Consider the following 27,098-nt stretch of genomic DNA (forward strand, 5'->3'; position numbering starts at 1 on the left):
CGCCTCCTCTTCTACCTCTCTGCGTCTCTCTCATGCCTCCTCAGCCTCGGCTTCTCCTGCAGGCACTAAATCAATGAGTCCTGAAGCTGATTAGCAGGTTCAAGTGCAGGTCGTTTCACACAGCCAGAGGACTTCTTTTTCTTTTTTTTCTTCCAGTGAACAAACTCATACTGCAAGCACAAGAATGTTGATGATGTCTGGAGGTTGTAGGGAACCTGGGTACTTTCCTGCTTTGCCCGCTTGTTTTTATAATGTACATAGTTGAATTATCTTTACAATTAGATTTGAAAGAAACAACACAAGCTACTTTGACATTCTCAGAAGTAACATTTCAAAATATTAACATTATGAAAAACTGCTTTGCCTGGTTGTTAATTCAGCATGATGCACTGGAGGTCACAGTTTTCTTTCCTTTTATGTAGTTATTTGTTTAACTAACTTATTTAATCCTACCGCTTTAATACCTTTCATCTTATTGAATGTGTTGTTTGCAAGACTAAAGCAATGAAAGTGGACTTTGGGAAGAAGCAGAAAAAGAACTAGTCCGCCCTTTATCAACGGGTCCTTGTAAACCCAACTGTCGCTTTCTTCTTTTCCGAAATCTGTCACATTCTTCTTTACCTGAAGCCAACTGTCCCGTTCTTCTTTTCCTAAACCCAACTGTCCCGTTCTTGTTTTCCTAAACCCAACTGTCGCTTTCTTCTTTTCCTAGATCTAACTGTCCCGTTCTTCTTTTCCTAAACCCAACTGTCCCGTTCTTGTTTTCATAAACCTAACTGTCGCTTTCTTCTTTTCCTAAACCCAACTGTCCCGTTCTTCTTTTCCTAAACCTGTCGCTTTCTCCTTTTCCCAAACTTAACTGTAGCTTTCTTCTTTTCCGAAATCTGTCACATTCTTCTTTACCTGAAGCCAACTGTCCCGTTCTTGTTTTCCTAAACCCAACTGTCGCTTTCTTCTTTTCCTAGATCTTACTGTCCCGTTCTTCTTTACCTAAACCCAACTGTCCTGTTCTTGTTGTCCTAAACCAAACTGTCCCGTTCTTGTTTTCCTAAACCTAACTGTCGCTTTCTTCTTTTCCTAAACCCAACTGTCCCGTTCTTCTTTTCCTAAACCCAACTGTCCCGTTCTTGTTTTCATAAACCTAACAGTCTCTTTCTGCTTTTCCTAAACATAACCGTCCTGTTCTTTTTTCCAAACCTAACTGTCCTTTCTTCTTTTCTTAAACCTAACTTTGCCGTTCTTCTTTCCCTAAACCTAACTGTCCCGTTGTTGTCCCAGTAAGGTACCTTTTATAAGCCCACCCACAATATTTTCCTTCACCTAACTGCCCGAAAAGGAACGACATAAGTCCCGACCCTGCACGTTCAGATAGAGCACGTTTAGATCTGATGCTAAACAAGACTTTTAGTGTCAATAACAACGCCAAAGACACCTGACCAAGTGTCTGTATTTCACCCGATGGAACAGAGAATGTGTTGGATATGTTTGACTAAAAGCATCAATGTCGATAATGTAGGGTTAACTTAATAATGTTGTAGGCTATCTGTGATTTTACAAAATATTTTCACAATGAGATTTTAGATTAATAATCACCAATAATGTGGATAAAATGACTAAGTGGGTAAAGGCAAATAATAAAAAAGCTAGTAAGTCTGGTACGTTTAGAAAATGACATAATTTTACCATAACGCAGCCTTTAAAACCAGGAGAAGACACTACTTACCGTATCACGATATTACAAAATCAAAAATCTTAAAAGGACATCTAGTCTCATATCACAAAATGGAAATATTGGAATATTGATAAATTGCCCAGTCCTAATGTAAAATAGCCTCCAGGTTAATTCTGGCATATTTGTACTTTTATGGAATTACTAGTGTGTATTGTCCCTGATAAATAAACCTTAAATAAATAAAACTGATAAATAAACTAATATGCAACAGCTTTTTCCTCATTCAATGTGTCTAATTGTTCAGCGAACCTGTTAACCAGGTCTAATGTTGAAGGCAGCATGGCGCCCGTGAGTCTGACTGGATGCACACTGAGAGGGCTGCAGTGTGTAACTTCTTCTCCCTACAGCGAGTCTTCATTGAATTTACCACGAGTCAAAACCCCACTGAGCATCTGGCCAATAGAAATCCAACAGCGCCACCAAGTGGACAAGAAGCTGCATATCAAGCCACATAGATCAAGAGATCGAGATCAAGCACTTTATTTGCCATTTGTGTTTTCACACATAGGAACTCTTGTGCAGTAGTTACTCAGAGTCAAGTTGAGTTTAAAAAGACAAACAAAGCATTTACATTATAAATAAATAAAATTTCACAAAACTAGTAAAAAGTACCAATAAAAATAAATAAATTGCATTCCTAAATTGCAAAAAATATAAATGCATATTGCCCTTGGCCCCTAAAGACAACCCCTTATATAGATATTAAAGTGCACGGTTATTATTAAAAAATAAATAAATAAATAAGATGCCCAGGTGTATTGCACAGATATGTTACGTTACACACAGCAACATATTTCATTTTGTTTTGGCCAAAAGTCTTACTGCAGCTGGAAAGAAGCTCTTATAAAATCGTGTTGTCTTTGTGATGATGCTGTCCGCTCGCTTGTGCCTAAGATTATATGTACAGTTTTTGTGTACGAGCAGGGGGTGAGCTGGATGGGATGTGTCCCTAATAATTCTCTCTGCTCTTTTCTGGCAGCGCTTTGTGTAGATTGAGTCCATGGAGGGGAGTTGTGTTCTAATAATCCTCTCTGCAGTCTTTACGACTCTTTGCAGAGCCTTCCTCTCTGTCTGGGTGGTGTTTCCATACCAAACAGTGATGCCGGTGGTGAGGATGCTCTCTATCAGTCCTTTGTAGACGAGGGTGAGAGGGCGACGGTGCAGACCAGCTTTCCTAAGCAGCCTGATGAAGGACAATCTCTGCTGGGCTTTCTTCACTGTGGCAACAGTGTTCACAGTCCAGTTCAGATCTGATGTTACTTGTAGTCCCAGGAATCTGTAGCTGTCAGCCCTCTCCACCTCAGTCCCCTTGATAATAAGGGGCTGCAAGGCCCCTTATTTACAACATATTACAAGTTGATGTGTAAACACCATGAAGAGTAAATCAGAGTTGATATTGACTGTGGGACAGCAATCTTCAACAGTTGGTTCAGGTTCAGGTTTTAGAATTAAAATCTATTTATCCAACATATTATCCATTAACCCAACATATTATTAGCAGATATAATTCCCAGCTGAGGATAGGCTTACTGGCCTATGGGTAAGGTAGCCATCCACAGATACAGTTCACACTGAGGATTCACTATGACACATGTGTGTTTCACTATGTCACTGTGTATGTTTTAAAATTAAAACATGATTTATAAAATCATGGCGGCAATTCTAAGGCTATTCTATCTTAGAATATGCAAGAAAAGGTATGTATAAAGGCTTCAAAACACCCTACAAGTTATTGTAAGCCCAGTTTAATATGCAACTTTATTTTCTACAATAGATGTGGTAGGGGGTCCTTGCTCTGTCTCTCTCTCTCTCTCTCTGTGCTATATATGCAGCTACAATGCATAGTTTCTGTCTCCCCCATGAGGAATTTTAAGTAACGACAACCACACTGTTGGTGTGTCCACATGATACAAGCCTTAAGGAGGAGGACACAGATGATTAAAAAAAACCCGAAGAGGTCATTATCTTCACTCGTGCTTCTGCAAGGGAAAGTCACCGGACGACACAATCTTCTGAACATACGGAGAAATCCAGAGAGTTGTGTGGCGCTGATAGTCTAAATTAGCTTTGTAGCAACTCATTTGGCGACGGCTTGAATGTAACGTACGTTCATTAATATCAAACCCCACACTGGTCCAGCAGTAGCAGTTTCTCTAAGAGGCTCCGACAGCTTCCATGCTGCACGGACCGCTACAGGAAATCCTTCCTACCACAGTAAAACTCTTTAACACGTCATCACTGGGGTCTAGATGAGACTTTTAGACACCACAGTACTGGACTATACTATATATTACACTTTACTAATACTGCACTATACTATATATTACACTTTACTAATACTGCACTATACTATATATTACACTTTACTAATACTGCACTATACTATATATTACACTTTACTAATACTGCACTATACTATATATTACACTATACTAATACTGCACTATACTATATATTACACTTTACTAATACTGGACTATACTATATATTACACTTACTAATACTGCACTATACTATATATTACACTATACTAATACTGCACTATACTATATATTACACTATACTAATACTGCACTATACTATATATTACACTTACTAATACTGCACTATACATATATTACACTTACTAATACTGCACTATACTATATATTACACTATACTAATACTGCACTATACTATATATTACACTTTACTAATACTGCACTATACTATATATACACTATACAATATACTAACTATACTAATACTATATACTAACTATACTATTGCACTAACTATAATACTAATACTGCACTATACTATATTACACTATACTAATACTGCACTATACTATATATTACACTATATAATACTGCACTACTAAATTACTATACTATACTGCACTATACTATATATTACACTATACTAATACTGCACTATACTATATATTACACTATACTAATACTGCACTATACTATATATTACACTAACTAATACTGCACTATACTATATATTACACTATACTAATACTGCACTATACTATATATTACACTACCAATACTGCACTATACTATATATTACACTATACTAATACTGCACTATACTATATATTACACTATACTAATACTGCACTATACTATATATTACACTAACTAATACTGCACTATACTATATATTACACTACACTAATACTGCACTATACTATATATTACACTATACTATACTGCACTATACTATATATTACACTAACTAATACTGCACTATACTATATATTACACTATACTAATACTGCACTATACTATATATTACACTACACTAATACTACACTATACTATATATTACACTATACTAATACTGCACTATACTATATATTACACTATACCAATACTGCACTAAGGGCAACCTGCGCAATTGGTTCAAATACATTTTAGTATATTATTTAAGCAGTTGCACATTTTGTTTTCCCATCTTGTATATATTCAAATAATTTTTATTTTATTTTATTCCTATTATTATTATTTCATGTATATTGTATGTATGTATATTTTTCCTAGTATCTCATTTATATTTTGTGCTGTGTGACTGATTTTGCTGCTGTAACACCGTAATTTACCATTTTTCTTGGGATCAATAAGTATCTATCTATCTATCTATCTATCTATCTATCTGTCTATCTATCTATCTATCTATCTATCTATCTATCTATCTATCTATCTATCTATCTGTCTGTCTGTCTGTCTATCTGTCTATCTATCTATCTATCTATCTGTCTATCTATCTATCTATCTATCTATCTGTCTATCTATCTATCTATCTATCTTCTGTCTATCTATCTATCTATCTATCTATCTATCTATCTATCTATCTGTCTGTCTGTCTGTCTGTCTGTCTTCTGTCTTCTATCTATCTATCTATATCTATCTATCTATCTATCTATCTATCTATCTATCTATCTATCTATCTATAAAGCTACGCACTAAAGCTTTCAGGGGTCCTGCTGTAGGGAAACTGTGTTAATCATGAACTCTTTACACAGCAACAAGTGATTTACTGTGTTGCTTTTGCTTCAGAATTCAATCCTCTTCATACTTACATGCATCTTATCACTGGACAGTGCAGAGGAAGGAAACATCTGACGGATCAACAGGAAGTCGCACTTCTTTAAATGAAGAAAATAACTAACAGCTGTTGAACTTGTGTCCTGAAGCTACTGCTTGGATAAAGTCAAGCTGTAGCAACGAAACAGCTGAGCTGCACGACAGACGTGCGATATGACAAAAATATCTTACTTACACACTTTAATGTGCCTTGTAGGAGTAATGCTTAATGTATCCAAAATGCTGTAGAGCCTCACCACCTTAAATTGCACTTCGAGGTTTATGCCTCGACGCAGAGGTCAAGGGTTCAACTCTGACATGTTATGATTTCCTACATGTCTTCCCCCTCTCTCGTCCTTAGTCACCTAACTGTCCTGTCAAAAATTAATGGCAGAAAAGCCCCAAAAAATAATCTAAAAACAAAGGATGGCGACATTATGTCTGATGTGAAACTATCTTTTGAGTATCAAACACATACCTGTAGGACAGGGTTAAACTAAAACACAATGAAAAAAGGCAGTAAACTGAAGTAAAAAATAAAAAAAATACATATATACACACACATATATATATATATATATATATATATATATATATATATATATTGTCAGCCAATGACAACATTAAATCGTTCAAAACCTACCAGTTAAAACTGGCTTATTCACTATCTAACATATATACTATACATTGTACTAACATATAATTTAGGAAATGCACTGATTTCCTTTCCACAACCATATTGTTTCAACTAGAGTCCCATTTGTCTCTTGTTCTGTTGTTTTTTGTCTTATTATGTTTATATCTAATGGAAGGTAGTTTCATCATGTAGCACTTTGGGATTTGAGTAAATACAAAGTGCATTACAACTTAAATTTATCATTATTATTATTATTATATCCGCCACCTTCAACTTTCGGGATTGGTCCGTTGCCAACAGAAATTTTATATGTGCCGACTTAACCCTCATGTTATCCTCATGTTGTCCCCATGTTGTCCTCATGTTGTCCTCATGTTGTCCTCATGTTTTCCTATAACAATGTTCTTTTTAATTCCCCAAAATAACATGATTGATTCAACACAACGTTCTTTGGCAAGTTCACATCTCTACTTTCATTAATTTTGGGTCTTATTCAATTTTCTAGCATTTGAAAAAACAAAGTGAAGTGTTTTTGAAATAGTATTGAGTAAAAGTTGACATATTCCAGTCTGTGATAATCCATCAACATCCATTCCTTTAATTTTAGTCTCAATAATTCCTAATTTCAGCTTTTCTAACTCAAACATTAGGTATAATTTCCTATAAATGAGGTTTATTGACCAACTGTAAAACTAAAGTGAAACAAAAAAAAGTGACAGACATTGAAAAAAAAGCATCAAAAGTGTTGAAAAAAGGGACAAAAACATAAGAAAAAGTGAAAAACATAAGAAAAAAACATTGATTTTTAATTTTGGGAAGACAACACAAGGGTTAAATGTGCTCTGTGAAGCACAAAGTCATTCATATTATGACTATTAATTATACATAAATTATTGATCTAATAACAGTACCAGTAATGCTTGTTTGATGTCATTTATATTGTTTTCTCTTGAGTTGCATGTTGAGATAACGCTTTGGGCTGCTAAGATGTGGGCATAAACTCACCAGAAAAATGAAATTGCATTGTATACTTAGAAACCAGAGAGCATTTGGGATATTGGGGAATTTTATTATAGAAAAAGGGTTATACCACTTTTGTAGTTCAACCAGAAATACACCCGAGTTAGTAGGGGGGGTGGGATGTGGATATGTAATAACACGCAAAAACATTGTAAACAATTCAAAATGATTAGTATTTGCAGTTGGAAGCTCTAAGACTCTAGGTTTGTTGTGTAATACGCTGTAGCTACTAGATGTGTCCAACGTGGTCAAAGAGCTTTTCTGGGAAAGGACAAAAACACACTGACACCACGACCACACAACACACGGTTACTACGGAGATACACAAAGCTAGTGTGTCTGGCGGATCAATACCGGGGCGCTGACACTACCTTATCAAAAGCTAACATGTAAACTTCTCCTTTAGGCTTTGTTTTTGTCCGAGCCGTCTTGCTCCGCACGCTCCCCTTTGTTGCAAAATCGCCGGTTTAGCTCCGACGTCAACACCGAGCAGCATGACTTCTGGGAAAGAAAAAGAAGAAGAAATGGTAAAGAAACCAGTCGAGAACCTTGCTATTAGCTCTAGGAGGCTGTGATTTGAGCTAAATGCTAACGTCACCTGGCAGTAAAATAACCCTGGTATGGTATTCGGGTCAAATTGACCCATTTCAAATTTTTACAAGAAGAAAAAAGGTTAAAGTTACAGTTTGTCTACTTGACAATCAACAGCCTTTCCTTATTTCCTGTGATAAACATGTATTCCTGACTCAATTCAAAAAATTAGTCTGGCTAGGACACTTGTGTTGTTTCCACAGTGGATTTTTAACATTAAGTATAACCTTATGAAAAAAAATTAATCACTTGGAGCTAAATGCTAACGTCACCTGGCAGTAAAATAACCCTTGTATGGTATTTGGGTCAAATTGACCCATTTCAAATTATTACAAGAAGAAAAATGGTACAAGTTACATTTTTTCTACCTGAAAATCAACGTCCTTTCCTTATTTCCTGTGATAAACATGTATTCCTGACTCAATTCAGAACATTAGTCTGGATATGACCACTTATGTTGTTTCCATAGTGGATTTTTAACATGAATTATAACCTTATGACACAAAACAAACCCCACTTCCATGTTTAATAGTGTTCTAGTAGAGACTGATTGCATTCCCTAAACATATGTGAATTCTCAATTGTTTGAAATTGAGATAAAGGCAGTATTTGTTAATAGATTATGAAGTAACATTTTATTTCAGAATTGTTTTTAAAACCCCAAATAAGTCATAGTGTAAGATAAGATACATAGTGTGAACACACTATGTATCCAACTAATTTAAATAGCTCACATTACTGTATTTTGTCAACAGTTATCTTGAGTTAATATTTCATGTGGCGTTATCTTTAGCGGGGGTGCAAATGTTCCACCAAAACAAGTTCCTTCCTGAGACTATTTTGCAGAACCACCGTTGCCGGCGCGTCCGGTGCTTTAAGACGATTGGGATTGGTTTAAAAAAAATGACAACAACCCATAGCGGTTTTACTATGTGTGGTGTAGCCTTACTACACAGCACTGTGGAGATAGGCAATGGGACGAGGGATTCACCAAAGTCTCGTGCATTCATCCTAGTTTCTCCACAATCCATCTAATACTTGTTCCTGTATATTTAAGGAAGTTGTTCCTTGGCTCTGTGGCCTAGTGCCTGTTCTTGGTGGGAACTGTTGGGTTTCTGTAAATAACATCACAGAGTACGGTCTAGACCTGCTCTCTTATGGAAAGCACACTGAGATAACTGATGTTGTGATTTTGCACAATTTAAATTGAAATTAATTGAATTGAATATTAAAGTAAATAACATAAATTATAGACTCCCATAATAGATAAATGCAGATAAATAATAAATCCACTGCATTACTAGTAAAAACCTATTAGCCACACCTTATCCACAACAGGTGTGATCTAAATAATTAAATCTACTCTCACAATTGAATGTTCAGGTTGAGACGTTCAACATTTGTGAATGTTGTAAGTGTGGCTCACCAAAGTCCCAATGTGATCATCTTCCCTACCTTGCTGTCCTTAGCTTGGTTGTGGGCCCTGGATACGAGCTCCAACAGGGCCAGCAGCAGCCCCACACCGAGTCCCAGGCCCAGGAGGAGGAAGAGGCCCAGCAGGTCGTGGGGGTGCAGGGCATCGGAGGTCTGGGCCTTGTCGGCACCCACGCAGCTGCTGGCCCACCACTTGTCCCTCAGATACGTCAGCTCGCCGGACTCACTGAGCTGGAGGATGGCGATGGAGAGGTTTTTCACCAACGGGGAACCTGGTGGAGCAAAGAGAGGTGGTGTAGAAGAAGAAATAGGCTGATGAACATGGTAACTGGTCAATAACCTGCTGCTGGAACATCTCCCATTGTTTTGTTTTCAGGCTTTCCATCAGATGTCAGAACATGGCTGCAGGACTTTGCTTCCATATATTAGCTATGCATTAGTACAAGAGCATTAGTGATGTCCAAATAGGGCTGGGTACCGATTTCTATAGTTTTCAGGCAGCGACCGAATAACCTCTAAAGCAATGTTTCCCAAACTTAGGGTCGGGACCCAAAATGTGTTGCAGACCCGTTTTATTGGGTCGCCAATTGGCGTAAAATGCATATCAATCTTATGTGAATGAGCGTTCTTTTTTGCTTCACTGGTCTGTGAAGTCTTCTCTTATCCTAGGAGGGGATAAGAACATGAGTTGAGAAAGGGGTGAGACACAGAACGGAGAATAGACCCCTCTTCTGTTTTTGTTTACTTTTATAATGGAATAAATATACTTCAAATACATTTAAATTCATGGTTTGTTCCCTCTTTTGTCCACAGTTTAAAAATGTAGATGTTACAATGATTCATGGCGTACTTTTGTAAATTTGGGTCCCGGGGAGACACCAAATTTCTCTTTTGGGTCTTGAGCTGAAAAAGTTTGGGAACCACTGCTTTAAAGTATTGAAAGAAATGGCTCATCATTCAATATCCAATTTCATTACCTAAGGAGTAAATCTCATCAGTGTCAGGGAGCCAATAAGCATGCAGCATGCTTCTACCAAGATCTTATAATGTCTGGGATTGGCGGTCTAACGTTACATGTCACACAGGAAAAACAGCTCACGTAGTAGGAGCTGGAAAATAAATCTAAAGATTTGTGCTGTAATGTGTAATGTTGTAAAAAGTGTTATTAAATTGGTTTTATAAGACGTATCTTTAAGGGACCGGTATGGAAGTCACAGTATTGGAATATTTACCCAGCCCAAGGTCCAACACTGATGTTGGTGGAGAAGATCCAGTTGATTGTAAGGCTCTTGGATGGGATGGGAGGTCTTGCAAACCAATGCGAGTAAATAACATCTTTACGGAGCTTGCTTTGCGCCTGTGAGCACGGTCATGTTAAAAGAGGAAAAGTGACTCGTATATGGTCACTTCTGGCTCCAAAATACCAAGATGGCAGCGGTCGAAATGCAAGCTCCTAGAGTTATCTCGAGACACTTTACAGGTAGAGCAGGTCTAGACCACACTCCAGAATTTACAAGGACCCAACAGGTCTAGTAGTTTCCTCCAGAGCAAGCAACAGTGTGACAGTGGTGAGGAAAAACTTCCTTTTAGGCAGAAACCTCGGTCAGGCCCAGACCCAGACCCAGGCCCAGACCCAGACCCAGACCCAGACCCAGGCTCTTGGTAGGCGGAGTCTGACAGGCCGGTTGGGGTTAGAATGGAGAGTGTAAATAACAAAAACAGAAAAAAAATAGTAGTTTGTAGCAGTTCTTTGTAGTAATTCATGGCATGACACCACAAAACAATGGGGTGACATCACTGATTTAGACATCCATTATGTGTTTTTTTTACAGTCCATGGATGGAAGGTAAAAATGGGGGTAATGGTGCACACTTCTAGACAGTCACTCATTGAAGGCATTCAAAGCACTGCAAACACAAAAAGTGTAAAAAACCGAGAGCTTGGGAGAGCCGTGTCAACCCAGTTTTGAGAGCCCGGATGACTCACCCAGAGGTGCTGCGATGGTGTAGCCTCTCATGGCGATGACTTCCTGCGAACGGTACAGTTTACAGTAGCGAGCCACTACCAAGTCCAGGGACACCGCTTCCCCGATGTAGGCGAAGTTCCCCTCCTGGGCGCGGCGAACGCCCTCCTCCATGTTGGACACGTAGCTCTTCTTGCGCTCCATGTTTTCGTAGATACGCCGGTAGACGGGGTTGTTGGAATTCTGGGAAACAAAAAACAACCCGCAATAAAACGTGTTAATCTTCTCATGTGCTCAACACTGTGTTCTGAGTTTGCGAGATATCAGGAGCACTTGTTGTTTTCCATTCAGTTATGTCGACATATCTCAGGCGTAATCGATCAGCTGTAATGTCTGCAGACCATATTCAGGAGCTGCTGAATACCTTAAAGGAGGGATCTTCAACTGGGTCAGAGTCTATGTAATTATTGTTAAATACTGTCCATTTTTATCAAAAATGATAACAAGTCTTAACACAAATCCAACATATTAGCAAAAATAAATCCCCAATGCTTACTGGCCTATAGGTAAGGTAGTCACTATGGCCATCCATAGATACAGATTAATCCTAAGGATTCACTGTGCCACATAGTATATTATATATATATATATATATATATATATATATATATATATAAACCACGGCAACAATAGGTAGGTAATTTTAATAGATTAGTTTTCTATGCAACAAAAAAGGTATTTATAAAGGCTTTAGGCCGCCCACACTTTTGTCACATATTTTTGGTCCAGTTTAAAAATGCAACTTTATTTTATACATTTATGTCTATAATTTTTTTTACCTTTCTTATTCTTTTCTCCATCTCCATCTGTTTTTTTAGTTTTTTTCTTACATCAATTTATTGATGTGTAAATTAGATTTTTCTTTTGTTGTTATATATTAAACTGTAGTCGTGCTCTATATGTGAAAGGGACACTTTATAATCCCCTTGGGGTTTCCTGTCTTCCTTCTACATGTCCTTTTCTGATGGATTGGTAATTATTATACTAATTATTTTGATTTGCTAAACAAAGAAGAAAAAAAAAAGCAATCATGTAGTAGGCTTCTCTCTCAGTTATGGGGTCCTTGGCTTAAAATGTGTCAAGACCCCCTGCCTTAAAGAATTGCATGGTGGATCCAGCCTCCAATGTGCCGTAGTCTATCACATCCTGGTTAGCGAGGTCTTCAAAAGTCTTGATGGAGACGTGTTTGTTGCTGTGCATCACGGAGGTGAAGTTGCCGAAGTAGCAGGCCAGAAGCAGCACGGCAAACAGCCACCAGATGGCGCTGACGAGGCGTCCAGACGGGGCTCTGGGGTGAGGACCGGCCCCTGGGAGGACACAGACAGTAGCACAAAACCTTTTAAAATACATTAATATTCATCACATAAATCCATGCTCCATTCAAAACAATGCAGACGGGGTTCACCGATGATGATCATAACATTGAGTTGTGTATGACGTTTTTAAGGTATAGTATTACATTATTTTGTGATTGTACTGGAAGGTATACAAACTACTTTTCTCTTCGTTGTTCAGGCCCTTTGAAACCTTAAATGAAAGTAACTGGATGGGGCCCCAGAGTAGCCCACCTGGTAGAGCGGGCGCCCATACAGGTCCAACTCCGACCTGCGGCCCTTTGCTGGGTGTCATTCCACTTCTCTCTCTCTCCCCTATTTGACTATAAAGGACTAAAAATGCCCCAAATATATAAAATAAAATGGTTCTTCTCATCCGATGACTCTTATCAAAGAAGCCTTCTCAAACAAAGTATCTCTTGTCAGATTGTACAAATAGCTAAAGAAGTTTAAATTGCAGGTATTTGAATAACCATTCCATTGTAGTTTTATTTAAAATACTGTATGACTGTATGTATAGATCATGTATTCTAGCGTATACTCGGGAAAATCCAAAATCTAAAAGATATAACGATTGAATCTCTTTGTTCTGTATCTACCACAAACTTTAAAGGTCCCATGTTGTATTTTTTTTTTCTTTATTGTATCCTTTTTTAAATTATAAAGCATATCAACAAAAGCATCAGACACTCAATCTACAGAAAAATGTTTATATCTGACGATGCGGATGTGGATAGCACAGATTTAGAACACCCAGGAAGTTATGGGGGGTCTTAAAGCGGTGTCTTAAAGAAACAGGCACCAAAACGGAGCGTTTCAGATACCAGTTGAATCCAGGTATATTCAGATTGACAGTACGGGAAAAATAATGTGTTTTTCTGGAGAATAAAGCATAAACATGTTCTAGTAGACGCCCATAATATAATATAATATAAGTATGAACCTGAAAATAAGCATGACATGGGACCTTTAATACATTATAAGGCGACTGAGTGTCCTGAAAGGCGCCCTGAAATAAAATGCATTTTTAGTATTAAGTAAACTTTATTTCAGACCCAGGGGGATCCATATCAAAAATAAGAACATATACAAACACCTTACCTTACCACAAACCTTTGAGTTTTTAATTGAAAAAACTGTACATTAACGAGGTGACGGTGAGAAAGCATAAAGAGAGAGAGCCAGCAGCAGTGTGTGTGTGTGTGTGTGTGTGTGTGTGTGTGTCTGTGTGTGTGTGTGTGTGTGTGTGTGTGTGTGTGTGTGTGTGTGTCTGTGGTGGAGTGACGCTGACTGCGGCCGTACCTTGCAGGGTGAGGGCTCCCGTGATGTACCAGAAGCTGTGCAGCAGCGTGAAGCTGTGCTCCTCCGTCTCTGGCTCGGCCCATTCCCCGGGACTGATCCTGCAGGAAAATAAAAGAACCAAAGATGCAAATGTCTGTTTACAGAAGAATAACTCTCATGTCTGTGGAAATTAGATTAGATTAGATTAGATTCAACTTTATTGTCATTACACGTGTACAGGTACAAGGCAACGAAATGCAGTTTGGGTCTAACCAGGAGTGCAGTAGCAGTAAGTGCAGGATATATACAATGGTTCCATCAGTGCATAAGTGAACAAATATGGAAATGAATAATATTATAAACAGAATTTTACAGATGGGTTTGTCCTATGAATATAAATTTAGATAACAAGTATTATGAGCAAGTTTACAGCTGGATATGTACTGAATATAATATACAGGTGGATATCACTATAAATTGAATTTTTACAGATGTGTACAATGAACATAATATACTACTGGTTTACAGAGTTTACAGATGAATATGTACTATGAATATATATGCAGGCGGCTATTACAGTTTTTCTCCATTGGTTTGGCTCATTTCTTGAAACAGAAATTACATTCTCAAAACTCCAAGATCATTTGGCAAAACATTCTTACAGTTTAGCACAACACTATAGCTCACTTGCAAAAGCTCATATCTCTCCCAAAACAGTTCACTCATGCTTCAAAACTAAATTCATTTCTCATATAAAGAGTCAGTGCCACCAAAATGGCAAAGATCCTTCTCAATTGCTTCGCTCATTTCTCCAAACAGAGCGGACGTTCTCCACACTCTTGGTGCTTTTGCCAAAATAACGTGGATGGTTCGGCACAACACCGTGGTTCACCTGCAAAAGCTCACACCTCTCCCAAAACAGTTCACTCATGTGTCAAAACTAAATTTCCTTCTCATTTAACCAGTCAGTGCCCCCAAAATGCTTTGTCCCTTTAGCATTATGTAAGCACTGCAAGTCAGAATGTTTAGATATTTTGTCACTATGGCAGAGGACATGGAAATGTCCCTCATATCCACCTTTCAGTCTTAGCCCAGTCCTTCATTAACAATGGGGACAACCCGACAATGCGTGAGCTTAGAATTGTAAGGTTCTATCTCCGTGTAGGGTAGTTCTGAGATATTGAGCATCAAAGTTTTTACATCCCTGCTGACAAAACCGTCATGTAGTATAATCTTCTATTATAGCCTTATCTATTACATGTAATCTTTTTTTTTTTTACAAAAATAACACCACACAGGCATTACTGTAATAAACACCTAATGGATCAGATTGTGTCAAAAAGTCAATGTCGACCATAAGTGGAGATATAACCTTATAATTCTAAGCTCACGAATGGTTACTGTACTGTTTTTTTGTGCTTACACAATACAATTGTGTATAAAACTGAAAAAAGAAATAGGATTTCACAAAAATATAAACTGTAATACAGAATTTTATTATCATTCACACACATACTGTAAAGTAACTTCTATACATCAGAGTAAAAAGAAAATGTATACAGCATAACACTGTAATATAAACACACAAATAAAAAATCTATGAAAATTATATACAGCCTACAGCGCCCTCACCCTCCCTCTCCTGACCTATTCCACCACCAAGCACCCTTCCTCCTCCTCCTCAGACAGACAGACAGATAGACAGACAGACAGACAGACAGATAGACAGACAGACAGACAGATAGACAGACAGATAGACAGACAGATAGACAGACAGATAGACAGACAGACAGACAGACAGACAGATAGACAGACAGACAGACAGATAGACAGACAGATAGACAGACAGATAGACAGACAGACAGACAGACAGACAGATAGACAGACAGATAGACAGACAGATAGACAGACAGATAGACAGACAGATAGACAGACAGATAGACAGACAGATAGATAGATAGATAGATAGATAGATAGATAGATAGATAGATAGATAGATAGATAGGACCCCAAAAAAATGAAATAAAAAATGTATCTGACAACTTTATATTGTCAAATTCTTTTGCATTAGTTGTTTTTCATATGGTGGCCAATATTTTGGGGGTTATTGTATCTGACTAGACACCAAAAACACTACAAATTGTTTTGTCCATAAAAAATAAATTAAAAAAGTCATCTGTTTTTCCTAACAAATAATGACAAATATCAAAATGTCCCCATAAAAAAAAAAAAAATATATATATATATATTTTGTTTTTAATTTAATTTTAATTTTCTTACATACTGTATGTATATAGATATATACACACACAAACACACACATAGACACCAAAAACACTTTTTTGTCCCTAAAAAATGTTGTTGTGTGATTTTACTCCATCTGGGTTTCCTAACAAATAATGACACATATCAAAATGTCCCTCTAAAAAATTAAAAAATATGTATACTATATACATATACATAGTGTGACTTGTCTGTAACTGTAGATGGTGAAATACTGAGGACCCATCCTGGTAGCTCCAGCCCTGTTTCTACCTTACAATGTAGAAAAACAAGAGATTGAGATGCATCAGCCAGCAGTTTTGCGGGGACATGTAGCAGCTGGGACATTTAGCAGCTGGGACATGTAGCAGCTGGGACATGTAGCAGCTGGGACATTTAGCAGCTGGGACATGTAGCAGCTGGGACATTTAGCAGCGGGGACATGTAGCAGCCGGGACATGTAGCAGCCGGGACATTTAGCAGCAGGACATTTAGCAGCTGGGACATGTAACAGCTGGGACATGTAGCAGCTGGGACATTTAGCAGCTGGGACATGTAGCAGCTGGGACATTTAGCAGCCGGGACATGTAGCAGCTGGGACATTTAGCAGCGGGGACATTTAGCAGCTGGGACATGTAGTAGCTGGGACATGTAGCAGCGGGGACATTTAGCAGCTGGGACATGTAGCAGCTGGGACATGTAGCAGCGGGGGACATGTAGCAGCTGGGACATGTAGCAGCTGGGACATTTAGCAGCGGGGACATTTAGCAGCCGGGACATTTAGCAGCTGGGACATGTAGCAGCTGGGACATGTAGCAGCTGGGACATGTAGCAGCTGGGACATTTAGCAGCTGGGACATGTAGCAGCTGGGACATTTAGCAGCGGGGACATGTAGCAGCCGGGACATGTAGCAGCCGGGACATTTAGCAGCTGGGACATTTAGCAGCTGGGACATGTAGCAGCGGGACATGTAGCAGCTGGGACATGTAGCAGCTGGACTTTTAGCAGCAGGGACTTTAGCACTGGGACTGTAACAGCTGGGCCTTTTCAGCTGGGGGCATTTACAGCTGGGGCATTACGCTGGGTTTAGCCCGGACTTGAGCGGGGCATTTCACGGGCATTTACAGCTGGGAAAGTGTACTGGGCTTTACGCGGGGACTTTAGCCGGGACATTCACTGGGAAATTTACAGGGGGAAAAAAGGTGGCAAGTTGGGTAGCAGCTGGGAATTTAGCAGCGGGGACTTTACAGCCGGGGCATTTGCAGCTGGGGCAGACAGGGACATTAGCAGCTGGGCATGGCGCTTTGGGGCTTTAGCCCACATGTACACGGGGCTGTACGCTGGGACATGTCACTGGGGCTTTTGCACTTGGGCATTTTTCAGCTGGGACATTTAGCGCCGGGGCATGTAGCGCCGGGTCTTACGCGGGGGGATTTAGCAGCTGGAAATTTACAGCTGGGCTGGCCGGGGACATTTGCAGCGGGAAATTAGCACGGGGGCATGTAGCCTGGGAATTTGCGAGGGACATTTAGCAGCTGGGCATGTACCTGGCATGAAAACCGGGGGCATTTTTCTCCGGGACATGTTTGCTGGGACTTTTCACGGGGCTTTGCAGCTGGGAAGGTACCAAAATTTCCTGGGGCATTGAGCGGGGACCCTTTCAGCTGGACTTTTGCCCCTGGGGCATTACAGCTGGCATTTGCACTGGGAATTGACGGGGACATTTAGCAGCCGGGACATTCAGCTGGGACTTTTGGAGCCGGGGTATTACAGCTGACTTTGCAGCCGGGCATGTGCAGCGGGGATGTACGCTGGGGCTTTACACTGGGGCTGTAGCCGGAATGTACGCTGGGGCTTTAGCACGGGGGCAAAGTGCCGGGACTTTTCCCGGGACATGTGCACTGGACATTTTCATGGGGCAGTACATGGGCCTGGACATTGGGACTTAGCGCTGGGACTTTAGCCCGGACATTTTCACGGGGACATGTAGCAGCTGGGGTTTACAGTGGACTGTAGCGCGGGACATTTACACCGGACATTTTCACTGGGCTGTACAGCGGGACTTTACCTGGGCAGTAGGGGAATGTAGCCTGGCTTTCACCGCCCTTTACACTGGGACATGTAGCACGGGGGAAATTTCAGCTGGGCTTTTTGCGCGGGACATGTACGCCGGGCTTTTGCGCCGGGGCATTTGGGAGCTTTGGGGCGTTTTTCTTGGGCTGTAGCACTGGGAAAATTTGCAGCCGGACATGTCACCGGACTTTGCACTGGGGCATTTACCTGGGGGTTTGCCCTGGGACTTTGCACTGGGACATGTGCGCTGGGACTTTAGCAGCTGGACATTTATCACCGGACATGTAGCCTGGGACATTAGCGCCGGACCACCTGCCCACCAGGAATAGCAGAACCCGTTTTAGGAAAACAAAAAAAACCCAGGGTCCGCCCCCATTTGGAAGGGCGACAGCAGGGTGAAACCCCTCTCTTTAAGGCCCCTCCTGCGCACATAAGCCTTCCGGGCCCCGCTGAAGGGTTCCTCTTCCACCGCTGCTCTCGACCGCGGTGAGGGTCAGCGGGGCCACCGCCAGGTCCGCTTCCTGATGGGTCCACGCACACATGTCAAACACAAGACACAGATTTTTCAGATATTTTTACTTTTCTATTTATTTTTTGGTCGACTTTTTGCGTCTACTCCTTATATTTTAACACGAATATCGGTACTTTATGCTCCTTACGTTTTACAAAATTGGCTCGTTACTTTAGTTTTGTACTAAAGGTCGTCTATGAGGAGTGATTGCGAGTGTATGTCGGAGAATAGCGCGGACAAGTCGTAAGTCGTATAATTTAACAAATGTGTTGTCAGTTTATTTTATTGGTTTATAGTTCTGGCAAAGTTAAAGTTAGCTAGTGATGTTGTGTTCTTCACCTGTTACCTAGCTTACACCTGGCTGTTGACTCAAAATGGCGATTGTTGAAAGTTGGAAACCAGAATCAGCTTTAAATCCAGTCCTAATTTAGTCCTCACTAACAACTTTGAAATAATTTCACTGCAGTTCCTGAGTATTTTTTAATACAAGTATCTGTACTTCTACTTGAGTACGGGAAGTGAGTACTTTTGCCATCTCTGATGTTAGATGCTAACATGCATGTACTGCATGCTGAGTGACTGTCTCCCATTTTAAGGAGAGCCGGTACAGTCGCAGTGTCTGGGATTTACCCTTCTGGTGATTTACCCCTCTGGTGATTTACCCCTCTGGTGATTTCCCCAATCATGCCATTCCAGATGCCGCTGGGGTCCTTGGCTCCGTAGCGGCTGTCCTTCACCACGTGCAGTTTGTACGTGAAGCCCAGCTTCTTGGAGAGCTCCGAGATCAGGTCGATGCAGTAGCCCTCCAGCTCAGAGCCGCGGGTCATCGCGTACGGGTCTTCCTGAAGGGAACAGAACAAACAACCTCATTTTAATAGGGAGTCTAAGGTGGGGAGGTGGGAGGCCATTAAGGATGTGCAGACCTACAAATACTCGGGTTTGCTACTGGACAGCAAGCTTGATTGGTCCACTAAGAGGCAGAGGCGTCTCTTCTTCCTCAGGAGGCTCAGATCTTTGGATGTTTGATGTTTTATCAGACTGTGGTGGCAAGTGTCCTGGACACATTGAGAACTGTGGTGGAGGGGCGTGCATGTAACAAACTACACGCCATAATGGATGATGACAACCCCCCCCCCCCCCCCCCCCCCACAACGTCCTGGCTGGACCGAGGAGCAGTTACCGTGAGTGATCTTTATGAAATATATTGATTTTCAGTGGAGGGAACTACGTAGGCTATCTTAGTCGGCTTCTTGAGCCGTGTGTGGCCAATGCACACAAATTGAATCAGCCTCTGTTTCTATATTTTTTTTATTACTCACAACCGCTTACCACTGCCAGGGTTGCAAGTTAAATAAAAAAGCTAAAGCAACGACAGTTTATAGAAAGGACAAGTGTAATTATGGTCTGGAGAAGGGATAGGACTATTAATCAACCTGGTAATTTAGGCATTTACAGCCTTGTTATTGCCAATTCTTGCCAGCTTTCCTTCTGGGAAGCAGCTTTTTGCCTGTAAAACCATGTCTGTTCTTCATATTCATGTAGTATTATCCTTTGCTCTTCCTATGTAAAATAAAAATAATGATTCATTACATTTATAAACCGCTCATGCTCGTGTTAGTTGACCTTTAGAAACTTCAGCAATGTCGCCACTTAGTAAGATCTTAGCAATTACCTTGGTGAGTACAATGTTATTATTACTGGTTGAATTGATAGCCTAAACTACAACAACCAGACCCTTGTTGTATGAACCACAACTCCTCTTTTTGACTCGGTCGAGGTGTTTTACAGCTGCACACGGCCGCTGCCATCTTGGCATTCTAGAGAAGAGAGACGCACAAAGGCACAATACCTTTATGGTGGTGATGGATAACACCTTGGCACCTGGAATGAGACAAAAACAACAAAACGCCACAATCAATTTTGGATTCCTGTAATGAAGCAAGTCAATGTAATCAATGGCTGAGAGGATTACGTCTGAGACGGTTCTTAGGCCGATTAGGGCTTTGGTTTCATGTCTACAAGCTTATACGCAGAGGGGCCCCCTGAAAGCCTAATGAAGCATATTGTTGCTTTGAGTCCCCTTCATGTTGTTTTTCTTCCAGCCCCAGCCGTGAAAAAGCCCAAACAGCCACTGGAGGACAATGACAGTCTTGTTGTCGTTTGTTTTTCAGGAGACCTGAAGAAAATGGCTCCAAACTGAGAGACAAGGGCATAGTTTCTTTTCAACATGGGGAGGAGGGGAGGAGTGTCTTCAGAAAATTGAGAGAGAGTCTAACACTTTTATTTCCCATTTCAGCATTCTGATGAAGTTTTATGCAAGCAAGGGGGGGGTTTATGGAAGCAACCCCATGACACTTGGAGCTGTTTTCTTTTAGTTGAAACTGTGACCAATGGCATTCCCATCGTGTCCAGCAGGCCCTAACATGCCCTGGGGTGGGAATAAGGGTAACGAAGGGACCAGGGTGGGAAATTTTCCCAAACTGCACACAAAAACAAAGCGGGGGCCCGGGTTTGGGGGGGGTACAAGCCCATGACACCCCTGGGCAGGCCCCCCTCCAGAGAAGATTTCAGGCCTAGGACTGCGGGGAAACCTTCCCGCGTCTCTCTCTCTTTTCTCGCCCCCCTCCCCCCCACGGTTAATTGATTTTTCACAGGTTTTCTTTTTTGGGTCACAACAGGCCCCCCCTGGTTTAGAAAGGGATGTCCCTGGACGGGGGCCCCCCTGTGCTTTGATTGGGGGGTCCCCAACCGGGCCCCAGCGGGGCCACAGGGGGAGATTCCCAAAGGTTTAATGAATTGGGGGGGTGGGGGATCCCAAAAAAACCTGAATAAAACTTCCCCAAAACTTTTTTTCAAAAAAAGGGTTTTGTTTTTTTTTTTAAAACCCCGCAGTTTTTAAACGCAGCCCCCCCTCCGAGGTGGCCCGGGGTCGCTTTGTCACCCCCCCTTTTTTTTGAGATCGTGACTTTTTGGGTTTTGGGGAGATTTCATTTTTTTTTGGGAATTTCCCTTTCAAATCCAACAAAAAATAACTAAGCTAAGCTAGCTACTACTGGTATACGACCTGAATTACCTCTCCCGGGGTTTCCCAAATACATCCATCCTACTATGTGGGGAATCATGAACTTCCCCTTTCATTGTAAAAATATTCACGGGAAACCTTGTGTTTTCTTGTTTTCCCGTTCCCTTTTAAAAAATGGTTTTAAAAAAAACCAAAGAATATTTTAAACAACCCCAAGGGGATGTTCAGTCGTTTCTAAAAAGCTAGCTGTATTTTTTATAAATCCATTTAACCCTCAGGAACAATGAAAACCAATGTTTACCATTTTTCTGATTTTGGGCCCCATAGCTAGTAGCTTTCCCCCCGAATTTAAAAGACAGCTACTATTCTTGTAAAAGACAAAGAGAAAGAAGCTCATGAAAGACAGGGCCCACAACAACACAACGACGCCCGTTGAATCAACGCAACAACTTGGTTTATTGTAAAACTTCTGTTTTTGGGATGTATTAATTAGTAATGCTTAGCCAAAAAAAACAAAATGTAGTTTTGACAACCCAAAGAGATGTTGTCAGTCTTCTACAGCTAGCTACCAAGGTTAGCATGCGTCCCCGCTCACCCAACAACAATGGCCATTTACACTTCAGTTGGCATGTTTTTTTAAGCTTTCCAAAAAAATTTCCCAAAATTTCCCCTAAAAAATTGGGTGATTTATAAAAACAAGGGGGATGTAATCATGTCGTGGGTCCCCAGCTTCCCAGATACTACGCGCTAGCAGGGTGGTTTTGCCTTGGGTTTTTTGTTTTGGGTTTGCAAGAAAACCCCCAATTTTTTCTTGCAAAAACAAAAACAAAACCCGCAAAAGGGGATTTTTTCCTGTAAAATGTTTTTTAAAAATTTTTTTTTATATTTTAATACATTTTTTTCCTCCTTTCCCCCCCCCTCCCCTCCAACGCAAATCTCGCAAATAAAACACAGATCTCGAAAATGATTTGTTCCATTTCTGTTTTTTAAATTTTTTTTTAAAAATTTTTTTTTTCATTTTTCCCAGTCAAGTCAAGATCCGCAAAAGGGGTTTTGGCCCCCCTTTCAAAGTTTTTTTTGTCTCTCTTTTTTTTTTTTTTTCCTTGTTTTTTTTTTTTCCCCCTCCGGTCACCTCGGGGTCCCGTAAACTTTTAGTTGTGGGTTTTTAAATTTTAAAAAAAAAAAAAAAAAATTCCCTTTTTTGGGTTTAGCCCCACACCAAAGCACAAAACCCTGACAAAAATTTAACTTTTAGGGTTTGGGTGGTTTGTTTTCACTTCCTGGGGAGTGTTTTTTATTTCCCCAAACCCGGGGCCTTTTCCCCCAAATTAAATTAACTTGGGAAGAAATATTTTTATTATTTTAGACATGTTTCTACCTAGTGTGTCATAAAAGCCTTTTAAAATTGACCTGATTCTTTGTGTGCTCTGGGAGAGGTCCAAATGCAAACCCTTAATAAAAAGAACCCAAGCTGTTAGGGAAAATGCCGTTTTTGTTTGCGCCATGGAAAAGGGCCCCGAAAAGAGGAAAAGATAAAGGGGTTTCTGTCAAACCCCCCTTGGGGTAAAACCAAATGGTGTGCCCCCGGAGCTAAACCCCCACCTCCCCTGATTTCCGGGGGATGGGTGCACCCCCCGAGGATAAATACAAAATTTTGGGGGTTTTCAACATGGGGTCATAACTTGGGGACACAAGGAGTTGCGTTGTGGGGCCCGGGTGTGTGTTGGAATTCTTTAAAAAAACTGTTATTCTATTTGGGCCCCGGTTCTTTAGTGTTTTTTTGGTCATCCGGGGCCCCTACTTAATACGCAGGGGAATTAAGAATTCTTGGACAGGTTTTTTTCTGGCCTCTGGGGCCCCCCATTTTTTTTGAGAAAAACCCCCCCTAGTCGGTTTTGCGCCTAAACTTACATGGGAATTTCTTTTTCCAAATGCACACCCTTCGGAAAGATCTGTCCCAAAATTTTTTTTATACCTTTAAAACCAATTTTTTTTCGGGTCATTTTAGCCTTATTATATATATATATTTTTTATATATATATAAAAATTCTGTCCATAGTAATAAGCCCCCTCTTTATATAATTTAAAGGTATATATATATTAAATATTATTTTAAAAATCTTTTAAAATTTTATATATCTTTATATATAATATATAATATATTTTTCCCTGGGACACTTGTTAAAATCTGTTTAGTAAAAAACCCTCTTATTTTTTCATTGTAAAATACTTTAAAATTGTTTTTATAAAATATCCCCCTGGGATATTAATTTAGAACCCATCCGCTGAAATCTTGTTTTACCCAATTTTTTCTTTTATAAAATATTCATGGACAAATTTTCTGTAAAATTCATTTATAATTTTATTAAAATTTTTATATTTTTTTCGTACCCTGTCCCCGTCCTGCATTTTAAAACCCTGTATTCCTGGCACCCTGCATTGCACTTTTGGGTTTGACCCAAACGGGGGTTTCGTTTCCCTTTTCCTGTGTAAAGACAAAAAGTTTTAATCTAACTAACTAAACTATCTAAACTGCCCTTTTTCGGCTAAAAACCGTTTTGCATTCCTTTCCCCTTTAAAATTTTAAAATTCTTCTTTTTCACAAAAACAACCCAACCTTATGCAATATATGACTCATGTTTAATGGCCAATGTTTGCTGTCTACAATATCTGCACATGGCAACTATGTTATGGTTAAGGTTAGGGAACAACTGTGGTTCTTGCTAATGAACTGTGTGAGTGTTATGTTGGCAGACACACCAACTGTGTTCAACTCGAAATGAAAGATGTTACAATTTTGGCAGTTCATGGTCAGTTTAAGAAAACAATGTCACTAAATGCTGATAAATCTCTGTCTGCTCTATATGCACCTATCGACATGTATGACAGTTAGTTTTAGTTGTCATATTGATTCATCTTGGTTCTTGACTGATGCAAATCTACAGTTGATGCAGTCTATGTTTGCAATCAGTACCAATGTAATGTAAATGAAATGCTGTATTTATTAGCGTATTTGCCAGTTTAACAACTGCTTCAAGCTTTTACATCACAGGAAACATTCACCATTCACACACATATACACGTGGCCGGCTGCCGTACAAGTGCCACCTGTCTCTCCGTAGATATAACCACACACATCACACTCGATGCAGCACCGGGGAACTCGGGTTCGATGTCTTGCCCATGACTTGACAATGACTGCGGTGCAGGGTCGAACCCACCTTCCGTTGCAAGGCAACCACTCTACCTGCCAAGCGTTCCCATACATACATGTACTGGTTGATTATGTTAATTTATAGTATAACAGTTACTGTTGAGTATGGAATAGAGGCCCGTTGTTCAATTCAATTCAATTCAATTTTATTTACAGTATCAATTCCTAACAAGAGTTATCTCAAGACCCTTTACAGATAGAGTAGGTCTAGACCACACTCCATAATTTAGGACCCAACAGTTCTAGTAGTCTCCTCCAGAGCAAGCAACAGGGCGACAGTGGCGAGGAAAAACTTCCTTTTAGGCAGAAACCTTCGGCCTCTAGTCATAGAGGGTGAAATCTTTGAGATTCTTTCTGCCAAGTTATATTAGTTTTAACAGTCCAGGTGTGCCTGCAATGACTAAACAACTGCAAGTGGTCCAAAAAAATCACAAAAATCCTGAAAAAATGGCAAAGGGTGACGTGTGTGTGTGTGTGTGTATGTGTGTGTGTGTGTGTGTTGTGTGTGTGTGTGTGTGTGTGGTGTGGTGTGTGTGTGCCTGTGAGCAGAAGGTGAAGTTTGCATGGGAACAAAAGCCCCACATAGGGAGGCTGTTTTTTTACATGCCTCTTTGAACACTTTGAAGCTGAATAATTAACATTTTTAATAACTCTTTAGCAAAAACAACACTGGCCATTGCAGTGAAATATTTGGGATTTAGCCCTGAAAGAGGAGTTGTGACATGAAGAGCATCATGTGCAACTAGTTGGGTTTTTATCCATCACACCAGCGGGGGAGTTAAACTATGTACAAATGTTGAGGTACTTTTAATTTTGTCTTTTCATGTGACTTTCTACTTCTACTCCGCTACATGTCAGAGGGAAACGTTATACTTTTTACTCCACTACGTTCATCTGACACCTTAAGTTACTTTACAAATTAAGATTTTTGCCTACAAAACACAAGTATTTTATAAGATACAATGTTTTATTATAAATTAAACTACCCAACAACATACATTCCTACATGTCCAGCTGAAATGATTAGACCATTAAACATTATGGATCCTTTCCAGCATCTAAAATGTGTGGATTTTTCTGAGTACTTTTACTTTTAAAACTTTCAATGCTTACACACTTACTTAAATAACATTTCCAATGCAGGACTTTTACTTGTGACAGAGTAGTTTTACTTTGTGCAATTAGTACATTTACTTAAGATAGCCTACATCTACTTACATATCCCAGTTCAACATGTGACTAGTACACGAGGACTGTGTTTTGCAACAAAAACCTGAATCCCGACAGACATGTGTTGTCCAAATGAAGCCACGTGTTGCAGTGCAGGTTGTGTGTTTTCGTCTTACCTGCCGCGACTACACATGCGGTCAAGGCGGCCACACAGACGACCAAAGCCACGCAGCCTGTCATGTTGCCAAAAACCTGAAAACAACACTCGTTAATACATATCTTTAACACAGTTATCTCAAGTTCAGATGCTCCAAGAGCACCTAACGTTCACAATCATTTCAGGCATGATGACTGATTAGGTTAAACATTTTACTCAGTTAGAAAAAAACAAAAAACAATTTGCAGAAAATTGAAAATACTCAAGTCAAATACTGGTATTTGTCGTATATACTGCTATAAAAGAAAAGTTCTCTTACCTCAGCTTCTGAAGGTGCAGAATGAGTTAAAACCTCGACGTTTGTGTGAAGGAAGACTCCGGGAAGATGTGAAAGAAATTGACAAGTCTTGCGAGTGGGTCTTGGGAAAGGTTGTGTGCAGAAGACTGTAGTTTGGGTGTGTGTGTGTGTGTGTGTGGGGGGGGGGGGGGGGGGATTACATAGGGGAGCATGGGGGAGGGAGGAGACAGAACCTCAAAAGGGAGAATATACTTCCGATTGT

The 27,098-nt window shown here is 40.1% G+C and overlaps 1 protein-coding gene across 1 annotated transcript; it reads right to left on the reverse strand.

Moving 5' to 3' along the window:
- Positions 1–7,545: 7,545 nt before the first annotated feature.
- On the reverse strand, positions 7,546–26,988 carry LOC116692993 (probable glutamate receptor). The gene is made up of 12 exons (XM_032521665.1): positions 26,858–26,988; positions 26,558–26,633; positions 20,825–20,856; positions 19,638–19,817; positions 18,895–18,985; positions 18,672–18,776; positions 18,163–18,292; positions 14,150–14,247; positions 12,606–12,820; positions 11,477–11,696; positions 9,512–9,762; positions 7,546–7,966 (listed from the first exon to the last, which is right to left on the reverse strand). Exons 2-12 carry the CDS (start codon positions 26,619–26,621, stop codon positions 7,868–7,870), a joined length of 1,485 nt encoding a protein of 494 aa, XP_032377556.1. The 5' UTR covers positions 26,622–26,633; positions 26,858–26,988; the 3' UTR covers positions 7,546–7,867.
- Between the last annotated feature and the right edge of the window lie 110 nt (positions 26,989–27,098).

Source organism: Etheostoma spectabile, chromosome 7, assembly GCF_008692095.1.
Source record: "Etheostoma spectabile isolate EspeVRDwgs_2016 chromosome 7, UIUC_Espe_1.0, whole genome shotgun sequence".
Classification (NCBI taxonomy): Eukaryota; Metazoa; Chordata; class Actinopteri; order Perciformes; family Percidae; genus Etheostoma; species Etheostoma spectabile.